Source organism: Euphorbia lathyris, chromosome 9 (assembly GCF_963576675.1).
Source record: "Euphorbia lathyris chromosome 9, ddEupLath1.1, whole genome shotgun sequence".
NCBI lineage: Eukaryota > Viridiplantae > Streptophyta > Magnoliopsida > Malpighiales > Euphorbiaceae > Euphorbia > Euphorbia lathyris.
Window position 1 is genome coordinate 49212993 of NC_088918.1, and position 17333 is coordinate 49230325.

General features: G+C 34.7%; 1 protein-coding gene across 1 annotated transcript; it reads left to right on the forward strand.

Annotated features, from left to right (window-relative positions):
- Nucleotides 1–6465: 6465 nt before the first annotated feature.
- LOC136205597 (uncharacterized) lies at nt 6466–16773 on the forward strand. Its single transcript, XM_065996258.1, has 7 exons — nt 6466–7567; nt 7668–7857; nt 8545–8648; nt 8743–8845; nt 8926–9233; nt 14854–15159; nt 16141–16773. The coding sequence occupies exons 1-7, from the start codon at nt 6650–6652 to the stop codon at nt 16528–16530; spliced, it is 2319 nt and encodes a 772-aa protein (XP_065852330.1). The 5' UTR covers nt 6466–6649; the 3' UTR covers nt 16531–16773.
- The last annotated feature ends 560 nt before the right edge of the window (nt 16774–17333 follow it).

Sequence of the window (17333 nt, forward strand, 5' to 3'; positions counted from 1 at the left end):
ACCAATCGCGGAATCAAGCTTCTCGGCAGCGCCGAAGCTCGGAGTATGGAAGAGTCGCCACCCACGAATGGGAAATGAACATCGATCCCTTACGGGAGACCGGTGAGGGTTCGGGAAATTTAGGTACGAGCTGAGAAGGCTAGCTCCTTTCCGGAGAAAGGCTATTAGGCACTCCGATATCGCCCGGTTCTGAACCACCGACCTCCTACTTAGCATGTTAGGCGCTAACGGACTAATCGCATATTTCTTTAAGTTTAAAATTCATTTGAAACCTTTTCTTTCTTGCTTTGAAAATCGTTTTAAGCATATATTATGGAAAGCCATTTTAATAAAGAATCACCCATTTACATGAATTTAGAGTATGTAGAAGAAGGAGAGAGATAGAAGGAAGAATTGGTTTATTTACAACGTGAATTATGTCTTAAGCTATATATTAAATCTAAATTAATCTCACTCCCCGAAAGAAGGTTTATTTACATGGTTCATACCTTAATCGCCGTTGGAACGATTTAGATGCGTTTCAAAATCCCGTTAATTTACATGCTTTTCACCCGAATCGCCGTTGGAACGACTCGAGTGTTTGAAAATGTGAAGAAAAAATTTATTGAATAAAAGAAAACGTGGTTAGACATAAAAGTCACTTATTTTTATGCACAATCGTTTTTTTATAGAAATCGATTTAAAACTCCCTTATATAAAAAAACGTTTTTTTTAATTACAATGTTCGCTTAACCCGTCGTTGGAACGGATTAAGGTTTCAAAACGTGACACTTTTAGAAACCGTTTGATATAGAAAATGAAATTAAAACACCTTATTTACATTTAAAAAACGTTTGGATGTCTTTAATTAAAAACCAAATTAAAGCTTCTTCATTTACAATTTTATCTCACTCACTTTAAACTTAAATTAATTCCCTCATCCACTTAAACCAAAGCATAATTATAACAATTAACAAGTTATATCCAAATATTACCCCAACCTACCATCTCTAAATATATATACATATATCCAAATAACAAAGAAAATGAGTAAATATACATATACAGTAAAGCCTCTATATAGAAATACTCTATATAGGAATAACCTCTATTTTGTTATAAAAAAACTCGGTCCCAACTTGGTAATAACCTCAATGACCAAACTCTATTTAGTAATAACCTCTCAATTGTTATACAAATAGTTTGGTTCCAAGTGTATTCCTATATAGAGGTTTTACTGTAGTAAAAAAAATAATAGTTATAACTATAGGTTAATAACGAAAGTAGAGTAAAGAAATGATATATACTATATATATAAATAAGAGTAAAAATATGGCTAATCCAAATAAGAATATGTGAAAATACTAAATAATATTAATAGGTAAAAAATTAATATTTGACCCAAAACACCTAAAATAGTATTTGTACATGAAATGTGTCAAAAATAATCAACTAGATACATTTAAATCAAGGGAATAAATCCATTACACCAAAAGCTAAGTGTATATGTACGTATTATATACTATAAAACCACCCAAAACAATATTTAAACCAAATATATACATATATACATAAATAATAATATATGATTTAAACCCATTTAAAAGAAATTAAATAATATCTAGGGAAAAGTACAAAAATAAACCTTGTGGTTACGCCTATTTTCGAACAACACCCATATGGTTTAAAAGTTTGCAAAGTGGTACCATGTACTTCATTCCGTTAGTAAACACATACCAAATTGACTAACGGTGTTAAAAGTTAAAGAGAAAAGAGTAAGTTTGGTCCTTATATTGATTTATTTTTATAAATTAACCTTCTTATTATCTAATTATCACAAACAAATCCAAAAATAAAAAATAAAAATCAAATATACCATCTTCTATATCTCTCTTTAATTTTTTTTTTCTTCTTTTTTTTCTCTCTCATCTCTCAATCAAATATTCTTAGGATTGAGTTAATCATTATTACTCTTCAAACTCCAATTACAGTCACTATAATTTTCCTGTTCCACTTCAAGATTCAATCACAAACAACTCCATTGATTCCCAAATCTTCACCTACGATCCAGTAATTCCTTCAACAGTTTCATAAACGATGTCGTATAAGGAGGAGGAGGTGATTCGTGTTCTAATTTTGGGGGTGGATCTGGAGGAGGAGAGGTTGGTTATGGATATGAAAAGTTAGTGGGTGAAATGCCATATGGGTATGGGTTAGAAGCTATGGATATTTGTGAAGGTTTATTGGGATATTGTCCATGTCTTTCTCGGTGTAGAAGAAGATTTGATTTTTATGTTGGAGTTTGTTTGTGATAATTAGATAATAAGAAGGTTAATTTATAAAAATAAATAAATATAAAGACCAAACTCTTTTTCCTTTTACTTTTAACACCGTTAGTCAATTTGGTATGTGTTTGCTAACGGAATGAAGTACATGGTACCACTTTGCAAACTTTTAAACCACATAGGTGTTGTTCGAAAATGGACGAAACCACAAAGTTTATTTTTGTACTTTTCCCTAATATCTATACGAATATATAACTATTTAAAGGGAATAAATACCTATATATATAGGTACCTAGATGAATTATCAAACAAATACACAACTACAATATATATTTATACGTCTATCTCAAATACCATACCAAAAAGTCAAAAAAGAATCCAAAATAATGTTTCTGAAGTTCCAGCAGATTCATTGACAGCAAATCCGTCCGTAATCAGCTTTCACCGACGGAAAACGTATAATTACAGAAACAGTCCCTGTTTCTCTTTTAAAACCAAAAATAACACGGATCTATCTCTATACGACACTTTAACCCCAAACTACCCCAAATCGGGTCACAGTTCATGTAACGGGACATAAGAGTGAAGTTTTTGATTTTAAATATCGATTAAAACATCTTCAAATAATACATTTACGACGTTTTAGTCCCGAACTACCCCTAAATCGGGTCACAGTTCGTATTAGGATTTAAACAAAGTTTTTATTTTAGATCCAAACTCAAATATTTGTAAAATGAAAACAGAAAATTAATTTAACAAATCTAAACAATAAAAGTGCAATAAAAGAGTAAATGAAGAGATCTAAATAACAAAGATACAATGAAAGAGTAAACGGGTCTAGTTCCTCGGGTTATTACCTCTCAATCGGTAATGGAAATGCCAAATCAAGTCGATTGATAGTGTTTTGAGTCGGATTTTTTGTGTTTTTGCTTTGTTCAGGTCTCGTGGAATTTTTCCAGAGGTTCGGGTCTCTTTTTTCTCCTCTTTTTTGTCTTGGACTCCATCCTATTTATAGGCATATGGAGTCCCAAACTTAATTTATTTTCGGCTCCAAGCCAACTTGGAGCCAAAAGTAAGCTAGATGAGCTTAGAAAATTTCATGAAAATTTCCTACTCATCATTATCTTTATTATTATTATTATTATTATTATTATGTATTTATTTATTTATTTATTTTTTAATAACTAAGAATGCACTTGGCATTCGGCCAAGTGCAGCAAAATGCACTTGGCCGAATGCCAAGTGCAGGGGGCTGGGCCTGGGTGGCCCAGCCCCCGTCACGGGCCGTCCAACGGCCCGTGACGTAAATAACGGCTCCCGACGGGGCCGCATTTAAATATATACTAAAAAATAAAAATATTTATCTAAACAAAATACATCTAGAATTAACCAAAATCTAAAAATGATTTTTGTCAAAACCGATTTTATAGAATTGGCTTTTATAAAACCGATCTTTTTACAAAACTATTTTTTATTGTTCGAATTTTAAAACAAAACCCCTATCGACCCGGGATTTTATTAATAATGAAACACTCCGAACTCGGCGAGACGATTTAAGATTTCATTCGCGGAACCGATTCGCCCGTCATCTCGATTCGATTTCCGAATTCGATCAAACCGGTCTCCATGGTTCCTTTGAACAACGTTTTTTTATTTATTATTTTTATTGACTCATCATTTATTTTAATCGACTGATTTGGATCCCTTTTTATAATTTTTCTTCATCAGTCCTCCGACCCCGGTGTCTACAACAATTAATTAGTATTCTTGCCCATTAAAATCTTATATTCGTTTTTCATAAATGATTCCATGACTACTAAATTTCATTGCTCATGTAATATATGCAAACTAAAACTAAAATATTGTGGATATTCAATTACTTTTAGTTTGCATATATTACATGAGCAATGAAATTTAGTAGTCATGGAAACATTTATGAAAAACGAATATAAGATTTTAATGGGCAAGAATACTAATTAATTTTATTATAATAAATAAGAATATAGAACAAAATAAAAATATAACATATAAAGTTAATAGGAAAAGAATATAATATGATTAATTTAATTATGACGTTTAGCTTAAATTGTATATATTTTGTAAAACGTTAAGCTTAAATTCGTATTATTTTGTAAACGTTAAGCCTATATTGGTGCTATTTTGTACGTGAGACCTAAATTGATGCTATATTGTAAACATTAAACCTAAATTGATATTATATTGTAAACGTTAAGCCTATATTAGTGCTATTTTGAACGTTGAGTTTAAATTGGTAATTCCCCAAAAACCTTATGCCTATTTTGATACCTTGTCTCTAAACCTGGACATGGGCCGACGAGCCCGTCCGGCCCGTCCAGGCCCAGGCCCATTTAACCGGACTTGAACACATGAAAATGTTATCAGGCCCGACCCGGTCCAAGCTTGTATAAGCCCGTAAAAAATTGGGCGGGCTTGGACTTTGCTAATTTTACATGGGCCCGGCCTGGCCCGATATAAAATATTATATATATATATATATATATAAATTGTAATATATTTTTTATAAAGATAAATATAAATAATTTAATTTTGCTGGTTTCATTATCTTTGAATTAAAATTTTTAGGTAGGCTTAAATTAGGGGTGGACAAAAAAATCGGTCAAACCGGTAACCGAACCGAAAACCGGTAATCCGAACCGAAAAAAACGGTTAACCGAATCAGTGGTTTTCTTAATGGTTAAAAAAATAGATAGATACCGGTTTCGGTTTCGGTTTAGGGTTAGAGTGTTCAAAAACCGCGATTAACAGTTAACCGAACGATTTAATAATATAAATTTTAAAAAAATATAGGCCATTTGACGACAAAGGCAAGACAAATATAAATATAAATACATAGATCATACTGTTTAATATAAATACATAAATTATAATATAAATTAATATAAATATATAACATAGATTATACTGCTTTATGTTGTAATAAGTACTTTGACGAAATATTATTTACATTTCTTTATGTTTTAAATGTAAACTTGATGGATTTTTTTTAGTTCGGTACTTATGTTTGAATTCTAGACTTTTATATGAATTCGTTTCGTTTGAATTTTTGAATTTATGTGTATTTTAATATTGTTTAAAAATTTAGGTTTGGGTAAAAATTTAACCGTTGATTTTTGGTTAACTAGTGAGAATTGGTTAAAAACCGTTAACCGAAAAACCTAACCGAAATTAATGGTTAACCGGTTGATGGTTAACCGATTGATATGGACTGGTTTCGGTTTGGATGGTTAAAAAACCATTGATTACGGTTCAGTTAATTTTTTTGTCTAATGGACCGGTTAACCGAACCGTGCCCACCCCTAGCTTAAATCATTATTATTATTTTTTTTGGTTGGAAAAATGGTAAGGAAATTATGCAGTGTGTGGATTACGGCGAAGGATTGAAAAAATTAGGGTTTTAGAAATAACAACTTTGATAATTAAAACAAAAAAAAAGGATAAAGTACTGATTTTTTTTTTTTTTTTGGTAGAAAAGGAAATGAAAAATGAATAACAACAAACTACCCAGGAATTAGCCTAGGGAAGCTAACCCCAATCCTATCTTCTAAGAGAAGATGAGAGATGAAACTAGGAGAAACAGGAAGGGTAGTCACTGATTTTTTTTAATTACATATTAATATAAATTTAATTGTATTTTATTTTTTTTAATATACAGCGGGCTTGGGATTTATATTTTAGGTCCGAGCCCAGCCCGAACCCGAACCTGACTAAATTTTTTACGAATTGGGCTGAGCCTGGACTCGTCAGGTTTTATTAAAAGCTCGACAGGTCCGGTCCGGACCAGCCCGAACCCGGCCCAGCCCGCCCTATGCCCAGGTTTACTTATCTCTAATTAAAATAGATGGGCAAATTACACAGAAATTCATCTTTTAACAACTATTTACAAATATATGAAGTCATAATTTTGGATTATGTCAAACTAGTAAAATCAGTACTTTTAATATATTTTAAGGATTAAAATTTATAAATTAGAAATTTAGAATATATTTTCTAGGTTTATGATTTATGAATTTTAATCTCTAATTTTTAAACTATAATGTAAAATCATAATATATAGAAAATAATGACATATTAAGAATTAAGTTTGGTGATACACGTAGTTGTAATAATTATGATATTATGTATTTGACCCAAAATAGATTAGGCATAAAATATAACCAAACACCGCCCTCCCCCCGGTACTACGAGCACACGGGAGCGATAGAGCAGCGTTGCCAAGTTTTAGGGTTCTGCGTTCAGCTCATCTTTTTTATTTTGATTGTCAGCTCAAACTTCAATTTTTCCTTCTCCCTTCGTCGTTAGGGCCTTAAATTTCTAATTTCAACTTCTGTTTTCTTCCTGTCTACATGGTGAGAAATCGTAGTGATGACAAGGATAGAGATAGTGTGAGAACTACCCAGCATGAAGCCAGGGATAGAGATAAGAAGGGATCGAGAGAAAGTTCTGATGAAGAAGGGGAGTTAGTGGAAAAAGAGAGGGGTGGGCGACAGAGAGATAGGAACGGTGACAGGATTAAGGAGAATAATCCAAGTTCGGATGGGGATGATGACGGCCGAGCGAGGAGAGACAGACGGGAAAGAGAGAGAACCAATGGGCACAGAAGTAGGAGAGAAACTGAAGATAGAAGTATAGACAGAGACAGAGAACAACGCTCGCATAGGAGGAACTCAGATGAGATCGATGATAGGAAATCAGAACGGGGAAGGGGAAGAGTTGATGATGAAAAGCACAGGCGGCATAGAAACAGAGATGATGATTATGCAAGATACAAGGAAAAGAATGGAAGGGAAGAAGATAATCGAAAAGGTGTGGGTGGTGGAAAGGCATTTGAAGAAACTAAATCTGGAAGAACAGTACTGGATGGAGGAAATCCAAATATTGGAGCGAATTTGGGTAAGAGTGGGGGAGTTTACATCCCACCTTTCAAATTGGCCCGGATGATGAAAGATGTTCAGGATAAAAGCAGTGTAGAGTATCAGAGGTTAACTTGGGATGCTCTTCGCAAGAGTATCAATGGTCTTGTGAACAAAGTTAATGCCACCAACATAAAGAATATCATCCCTGAATTGTTTGCTGAAAACTTGATTAGAGGAAGGGGTCTTTTCTGTAGATCTTGTATGAAGTCACAAATGGCATCTCCAACTTTTACTGATGTGTTTTCTGCCTTAGTCTCTGTGGTGAACACCAAATTCCCTGAGGTGGGTGAGCTATTATTACGAAGGATAGTGTTGCAGCTGAAGAGAGCTTATAAACGAAATGACAAGGTTTGTTTCTAGCCTACTTTCTCATGTTTGGAATGTGCTCCTGGTATTGATTAATTAATTTTTCTTGTTCTGATAACATGTTTATTCATTATTTTCACAGCCTCAATTGCTAGCTGCTGTCAAATTTATAGCTCATTTAGTTAACCAGCAAGTGGCTCATGAAATCATCGCCTTAGAACTGCTTGCTGTTTTGCTGGAGAATCCCACTGATGATAGCGTTGAAGTAGCTGTGGGTTTTGTCACGGAGAGTGGGTCGTTACTACAGGATGTGTCACCCAAAGGGCTTGATGGTATGCAATTCTACTTATAGTGTATCGGTCAGAAATTCTTTTTGATTGTTACGATGCTGAATTTTTTTTTTCTATTGATGATAGTATATATTTGCTACATTTGCCATGCCAATTTTTTTTGCTGTTTAGTTTGCTTAGTTATTCAAAATTATGGTGTTTGATAGTGGCTTATCATTAATCATGGGAAGAAAAAAAAATTGATTTTATTATTTTATTCTATGCTTATGTTGAGGCTCTATCATGTAAAGTTGTGTATAATGATTCTGTGAATATAATTATCTAAGTGGTACAAGTTTTGAGTCAGATGTTCTATGTTGGATGAAGAGATTTATTACTTGTTATTTATTGCTTTAATTTTTATTAGCAGTACTATAATTAAGCCTTATATGTTGACCATTGGCTATATCATCCGGTACTGGTGGGGAATTATGTGATTGTTTTATTTTTCTCGTTTTATTTTTTATTTTTTGCTTATTAATTGTAAAAGTTAAGAGTGCATGCATATGCATTAAGTTCAAGTTTTCTTTCTAGAAAAATAAGGTTAAGTATTCAATGGTTTCATTACGTCATTTTCTATTCATTGCATTCAAAATTCTTGTACTGGATGTAGTCCTCACTCCATATTGTATTAGAGAAAATACAGTTTGATTTGGGTCTTTATCCTAGTATGTCTTTTGAATTCTTTAGGTGCTTTTGAGCGATTCCGTGGCATTCTCCATGAAGGAGAAATTGATAAGAGGGTTCAATTTTTAATTGAGGGCCTATTTGCTGTCAGAAAAGTCAAATTTCAGGTGCAGTCCTCTGCTCTTTGGATTTGATTTCTATGATCTTGCATATTTGGTATACAGTAGCCTAAGCTGCTTTACTAAATATATGCATCTGCAGGGGTACCCAGCTGTTCGTCCGGAATTGGACCTTGTTGAGCAGGAGGATCAATTAACACACGAGATATCGCTTCAAGAGGACATTGATCCTGAGATAACCCTTGGTATGCCTCAGACCTTAGTATCTTGATCAGTTTTCTGTTGGTGTACATGGTTACTAATTGTAATTGTTCTACTTGTTCAGATATCTTCAAACCAGATGATAATTTCCTGGAGAATGAGAAAAAATATGAAGAATTGAGGAAAAGCATTTTGGGTGAGGAGTCTGAGGACGAAGAAGGTTCTGATGGAGGTTCTGCTGATGTGGATGATGATGATGATGATGATGAGGATGATGAGGAAGAAGAAGAAGAACAGATGAAAATAAAAGACGAAACTGAAACAAATCTCATCAATCTCCGGAGAACAATTTATTTAACCATCATGTCCAGTGTAGACTTTGAAGAGGCTGGGCATAAGCTACTCAAAATTAAACTCGAGCCGGGACAGGAGGTAAGCAATAGATATTCTGCTTTTCTTTACTGGCATGTGCAATAGTGATTATTTATGAATATGACAGGCATATGATTTACCAGTATCTTGATGTTGAGTCATATTCATTGGAACTTCAATATATGTGAAGGAACTAAAAGTTCAGGTTACTCTGCAGCTGGCAGATGCTGCTTTGATAATTTAGCAATTTTATTTGTGCCACTCAATGGGTGCAATGTTTGGTATTTTGCATTTTTTTCTATTCCGTTAAGATGGATATAGTTTAACAAGTTATATGAATCATGAACTAAGTTAAGGTCACTGTGGGGTTGCCAAATTGTGAACAGTAATTCTATCATTGACAAATACAGAAAGCATAAAATATGTTTGTTTCCAAGTTGATACGTTAACTAAATATCAATTTATTTGGTCAATATGCTTTTAGCACTATGAAAGGCAATTCTGTTTGAAGCTCTTTTGCATTTCTGCGTCCATATAGATCCACAAATATACTAGTGCTTGAGTGATGTAACCTAATGCTTGTTCCTTCTGATACTCAATATATGCATGTCCCGTGATTCTTTTTGGGTAATTGTCAAGTGGCCAAGAAACTCCTAGGACCAGCTTACTAGTTCTCAAAGATTGAGCCTATGCTCCTATAGTATGTACAAACTTACAAGTAGTATTTAGTTATAACAGCTAGATTGTTTGATTTATAAATTAAATTTGACCATGTAATTGATATTAAATCTATTAGTTCATCATCATTATTATTATTATTATTTGGGTAAATAATTTATTAGTCCCTACATTTTTATCTAACACACTGTCTATAATTATTAAACAGTTTAGTCCCTCTATAAGGTGAATAGAACAAAAGTTAAGGACTAAATAATGTTTTATTAAACTACGAGGACTAAACAGTAATAAATGATTTGCCCTTATTATTATTATTATTATTATTATTATTATTATTATCTTAGCCTTGATTATATTTTGTATTTCTAATTCTATTAATCTATTGTAAATTCTAATTTTGTACAAATAGTCTTCTGTTAAAATTATAAATTATAAACATTTTGTACTTATAATACCAATTAATAATCTTAAAAATCTATTTAATCTCCAATTTTAGAATGTTTAACTTTGTTGATTGGGGTGTTTTATTTCTGCGAGTATTATTTGATTATTTTAAATAAAATAACATAACAACCATTGGAGTTTGACTTTTTTTTTATAACATTTGTGCATGATTTAATTAATATATTAACCCTCTTGTAATTAAAATAATTGGTTATTCATGAATGCATATGTATGATATGCATTAACGAGTATGTATATTATAAATATGCTTAATACATTATTTCCCCTTGAACTTGTCCAAAAAGCTTGATTGGCCCTTGAACTTTCAAAGTGTCCCAATAGCCCCCTCAACTTGCATAAAATGTTCAGTTAGCCCCCTGAACTTGCACAAAATGTAATCAATTGATCACTCGGTTGCAAAAAAAAAAGTAAGTTAAATGCGGAAGATGTATTGCACGTATCTTAAAAAAAAGTAAAACGACCAAGATCGGGGTTTGCGGTTCTAATATTAGAGTTGACAAGTTTTATAGTTGAGCAAGTCATAACTTTCTTTCTAATCTATTTTTGAATTATGTAATAACATTCTAAGATACGTGCAATACATCTTCCATATTTAACTTACTTTTTTGCAACCAAGTGATCGGTTGATTATATTTTGTGCAAGTTCAGGGGGCTAACTGAACATTTTATGCAAGTTGAGGGGGCTATCAGAACACTTTGAAAGTTCAGGAGGCCAATCAAGCTTTTTGAACAAGTTCAGGGGGCAAATGATGTATTAAGTCTTATAAATATAACAAGTGTAGAAATAAAATATATCTGCCTGATACAATACAAGAATACATTTTACGATAAATGCACCAAAAACCTCAGATATGCGTCAGATTCTTAGAGAATTTTAATGAGAAAAGAAAGAGAAGACAGGGAGAAGAATAATTTTAGAATAGAGATCTAATTAATATTCCAGATGATGACAACAATTGTCTTCTCTGTATAACAGAATAACCGAACTCTTTAAGAAACCTGGATAATATCATAATTGGTCCTTGAGTTTTAATTCTGCATTTGTATGTGACAGTAGTAGCTTGATCTTCCCATGTAGCATTTATAGAGTCGAATCTCGATTTAACAACTATGTATAGGAGGCATACCTACCCTTCTAATGTATCAAAAGTTGAGGGATTGCTGTTCCTTCCACTATGGCATTGCGAGCATTGATGACCTTAGCTGGTTGAATGACAAATTCATCCTCGACAGTAGGTAGTAAGGTGGTTAAAGGGCCAGCAGCAGGGTTGGATCGTTCATGGACTCTGCTAGTGGGAGGGAGCTTTAATATATAAGCTACCTTGCCTATTCTTTCCTTGATCTGGAAGGGGCCATAGTAACGAGCAGAGAACTTAAGTGAATTGCGAACTGCCACAATGACCTGTTTGTAGGGTTGAATTTTTAAGAAAACCCAGTCTCCCACCTCAAACTCCCAGTACGATTGCTCGATTCTATTTTGGGCAGATGATACACATTCCTTTGAATGGGAATTCAGTTTGGCCCTCTCCTGTAGTAAGTCTTCAACTGCAGCCACATTTGATGAGCTTGGAGGAAGTATAGGCAGTGTGGGAACTACATCGTAGGATGCTTGAAAGGGAGACATCTTAATAGTGCTGTGATAAGTAGAGTTGTACCAGTACTCTGCCAAGCTGAGCCATTTAGACTATGTTTTAGGCTTTAGGAAACACATGCTTCATAGATAGGTTTGTAAACACTGGTTGAGCCTTTGAGACTAGCCATCTGTTTGAGGGTGGTAAGCAGTGTTGAAATGGAGGCGAGTGCCTAAGAGTTTCAACAACTCTTTCCAGAAAACCCTTGTAAATATCCTGTCTCTATTGGAGACAATGGTTCTAGGCATCCCATGCAATTTGGAGATATTATCTAGGAAGACTCAAGCTATGGTTGCATCACTGAATGGGTGAGATTTTCAGCACTGAATGGGTGAGATATGCTAATGAAGTGGCATCCCTTAGAAAACGGTCCACCACCACCAAAATGGTATCATAACCATGAGATTTTGGTAATTTCTTAATGAAATCCATGGCTATTTCTTGCCATGCCCCATCAGGAATGGGAAGGGGTTGGAGGCCTGGATAAGCTGAATGGTCAGTCTTGCATATTAGACAGACATCATAATTAGTCACCCATGCAGTCACTGATTTGGATAACCCAGGCCAATAAAATGTTGCTGTAATCTAGTGATTGTACCCTTAATTCCAGAATGACCCCCCAAAGGAGAGTTGTGACATTTCCTTAGGAGTTTGACCCTAAGATTTGTGCTGGAACCGATATAAAGGTGAGAATTGTACCTGAGGATACCATTGGTATAGGTAAAAGTGGGATGGGATCCTGGTTGGATAGACAACTACTAGATCAAAGTTGCAGCAAGATCATCTACCTCATAGGATTCTTGAATATCTGTCAGCCAAGTTGGCACATTGATAGATAAAGCCAACAAGCTAAGGTTGGATCCCTCTATGCCTTCCTGTTGCCTAGAAAGGGCATCATCTACCTTGTTGTCAGACCCCTTTTTATACTGAATGGTGTAGTCTAGCCCAAGTAACTTTGAAATGCCCTTATGCTGGAGATAGGTGTGCAACTTCTTCTCCAAGAGGTGTTTAATGCTCTCATGGTCCGTTTTTTATTATAAAAAAAAAGAGTTCTCCAAATAGTGTCTCCAAGTAGTGCATGCTTGCAGAATAGCCAATAGTTCCCTTTCATAAACTGAGAGCCTTTGTTTTCTAGGAATGAGTTCTTTTGAGAGGTAACACATAGGTCTTCCTTGCTGCATCAAGACTGCTCCTATGCCAGTGCCACTTGCATCACATTCCAAAACGAATGGCTGGGTGAAATCAGGTAGGGGTAAGCATGAGTCATGATTTCCTTGAGGAGTATGAAAGCTGTCTAAGCTTCCGAGGACCAATCGAAGCTTGGATTTACCCAAGGTGCCATAGCCCTTGATAAACCTTCTGTAATAGTCAGTAAGCCCTAGGAATCCTCTCAAGCCTTTCAGGGAAGTGGGAGTTGTTCATTGCTGCATTGCTGAGATTTTTGCTGGATGTGTTGCAACACCTTCTAGAGAGACAATATGCCCTAAATAGGCCACTTGTGGAACTCCAAAATCACATTTGGATCCTTTAGCATATAGTGGATGATTGGTGAGTAATTGGAACACTAATTCAATGTCTGCCTTGCCTTGCAAATAGAGCCCTGCTAGATCCCTCTTTTCTCTGGTTCAACTTCGAAAAGTTTTAAATATTTTTGGCATTTGCTTACCCAAGTTCCAACATCATATCCATCAAAATGTGGCAGGTTAGGAATGGTGAGGGGTTGAAAGGATGCCTTTATCTCTATTGAGAAAAGGGGAGGAAGGACTCTGAGGTATGAATCTCTCACTGGTTGGTTGAACCAACATAGCAATGGCAACTAAGGATATGTTGAGTTCTGTGGGAGACTGGGAGTGTTTTGGGTATTGAGTTGCTCCTTGCGAGCTTGGTCTTGTTCATGGCAAAGAGAGTCCACTGTTTGTTGTTGTGCATCATGCATATCCATCATTTGGGCTTGCATCATCTGATCTGAGTTACATTAGACTCGGTTTTCCCCAGGAAGTGAGCATTCATGCTCTTGATCTATTGCTCCAGATTTTCCATGGCCTCCTTTTGCTTTTACTGCTACTCCGAGTTTTCTTATTGACCATACAGTGGTAGTGGCCAAGGAACAAGATATCTGATACCAATGTTAGAACCTTAGTTCTGGCATCAGATTCTTAGAGAATTCAAATGAGGGAAGAACGAGAAGAAGAAAGGGAGGAGAAGAATTTTAGAAGAGAGAAAGATTTCATTAATATTCCAAACGATGACAACAATTGTGACTGCCTTCTCTATATAGAGTAAGGACAAAAATGGTTACAGGCCAGTTGTGCTATTCTACAGCTGGCTAACAACTTCACTAGAATCCAAGAATTAACCAACTAGCTAATTCTAGCTACACAGCTTCTAGAAGCGTTTTAGAGAATTTAAATAATAACAATACAAAAGGAATAACAGAATAACCGAACTTCTAAAGAAACCTGGATAATCTCATAAGTGGTCCTTCAAGTTTTAACTCCGCATTTGTATGTGACACCAGCTGTATTTCTGCATGAATATAACTTTTCCTACCATATCGTGTAATCCTTTTCTTGTGATGACAAGGGTTAAAATCATTCCCTGCGTAGGTTTCTGGAGCTAAAAAATAAAAAACATTGATGGGTTACAAATTTAGTAGATGGTCCTCAATAGGAAATTAATTACCTTTGTCAATTGTAGATTTGATGCCACTGTCCACATTTTAGAACTTCGAATTTTTTTTATTTCCTTTTCATTTTATCGCATAATTGAATTATCTCTTGCTTAAATTAAAGCATATTGTTTTCTTGATGCCTAGGTTCAGACATATTATTTAGCTTTCAAGTATGAATTTCATTTCTTTTTTTTACTCGGGAACTTATCATTTTGTTTTTCAATTGGGTTTGTAGATGGAACTTTGTATCATGCTCTTGGAATGCTGCAGTCAAGAGAGAACTTACCTCCGATACTATGGTCTTTTGGGGCAGAGATTTTGCATGATTAACAAAGTTTATCAGGAGAACTTTGAGAAGTGCTTTGTTCAGCAATATTCTATGATTCATCGGTTGGAAACAAATAAGTTGCGCAATGTGGCCAAGTTTTTTGCCCACTTACTTGGTACAGATGCTCTGCCTTGGCATGTGTTAGCCTATATACGTTTAACTGAGGAGGATACCACTTCTTCTTCACGTATATTTATCAAGATTCTTTTTCAGGTAATTGAGGCTATGTGTGATATCAAATGCATAGTTCTTTTTTTCTTGACATTTAGCGACTTGTCTGTCCTAGTTCTAATAGGAAAGGTCGAGTGTGCAAGACAAAATGGATAGGTGAAATAGTGGAACTTAAGCTGTCTAAACTTTTGAATAGTTAAAAAATGGCATAGGAAAATGCATCCTACCTAGATACGCTCTGGACCAAAAGTGTTAGCACTAGTTAAGAGAAGAAGTGGAACTCAAGCTGTCTAAACTTATGAGTAGTTAAAAAATGGCATAGGAAAATATGTGTCTAGCTAAATATATCTGGACCAAAAATGTTAGTGCATGTTAAGAGAAGATTAGGAAGAAGCCAAGAACAGTATATTTTTTTTCAACAGCTACTAAGAAGCAGTATAGACATGGTGAAGGAACTTTCTTGTACTGTTTATGTATCATGTAACTTTGGTCGAGTGGTATACTGAACTATTTGCTTAATATTCTTATATTGTAGGGGTCAATTGCAAAAGAAGCACGTATTTGAATTTTACCAGCAAAATTGCATGAAACTCTTCCAGAGTTAAATAATTGAAATAAGAGCCAAGATAATGATACAATGTTAATACCATCTTATTAACAAGAAGCATGATAATGATGTTTTTCTTTGATGCTTGAACTCTTTTCTGCTTTATTGCTAAATTGTAGGCAAACATAGATTTTATGTAAAGCGGTGCATTCTTATATTTGTTTGCATGTTGCAAACCAATATGCACATCTAAATTAGATGAGGTAATTGTTTTATCCTGAAAATGAGAACCTGTGATCTGTGTATTTTTTTTTTTAAATCTTATAATCAAATTATTGAGAAAATGCAAGTATGTAATGCAATTATTTATGTTGTGGAAGGAAACAAAGGCCAGCGATAGTGTACTTGATTCTATTCAACGTTTCTGCTGAATATGATTAGTTTTACTAAAATTGTACTTTGTATCTTTGGTACAGGAATTGTCAGAGCATCTTGGGATCCGTACTTTGAATGAGCGCCTCACGGATCCTGGTATGGAAGACTCATTCGAGTCAATTTTCCCTAGAGACAATCCGAAGAACACACGTTTCTCAATTAATTTCTTCACATCCATTGGGCTTGGTGGTATAACTGAAAATTTGCGAGAGTACTTGAAGAATATGCCGCGGCTTATCATGCAACAGCAAAAACCTATTTCGGAATCAGATGAAGAATCAGGAAGTTCTAGTTCATCAGGCTCAGAATCTGATGGTTCTGAATCAGAAGAGTCAGATTCATCAAGTTCTGACGAGGATGAAAAACGCAGGAAGCAAAGGGGAAGAGGTGATAGAGATGAAAAAAGCAGGAAGCGGAGCAGGAGAGAGTAGGGACATTTTTTTTCTCAATCTTGAATGGTTTTTTGATCTTAATTCGAAGCAAAATCATGTATATATAGAACTGTTCTCTACAAGGCTTAATCATTAGAAGTGTGATTTTGAGTTTTCTTGAATTGTATTTTGTGTTTCCCATCAGTTAATTGTGGAGTAGGTAAGTTACTTCTGTACGAAATTTTATATGTTTAAGAAACTATAATTAGATTGAATTGTATTGAGAGACCCATCTTCAACGGAGCTTTTGGATTCATTTGTAGGAAACTTGGAATTCATGATCTGGCAAGTGACTTCATACCTTTTTCTGTCATGATTATACAAATTCATGGATATGCATGCATTTTCCATTCGGTGATTTGGCCTAGGCCAAGAATATGACCCAATCTTAGGGTCTTAGGTAGGAAAGTCTCCATAGACTTCGTCAAGGATCCACCCATTACATTAATCACACCCAATCTTGTAAATTGCGGACCAAGTGAGCTTGAGGGATACTGATCCCTGATATACAGGCACACGCTCTCCTATCAACAGGCGACATATAGCACGTCCCGCTCTAAAGCTTATAATTGTCTCTCATAGCTCGATGAAAGTATAAATAGGGTAAGACACTCTTCAAGGTACACTACATTTATTCATTAACTTTATATTACTACTTTGATTGACTATTGTGATCATTGCTAAGTCTTTCCACAAATTTGATTAAGCATCAGAGCGGGTTAGCCGGACTCTGGCCTCCCTTTGACTTTGTTTCTATCCAATTGCAGGTTTACAAGTGAATTTACAGGATTCAACCACATCAA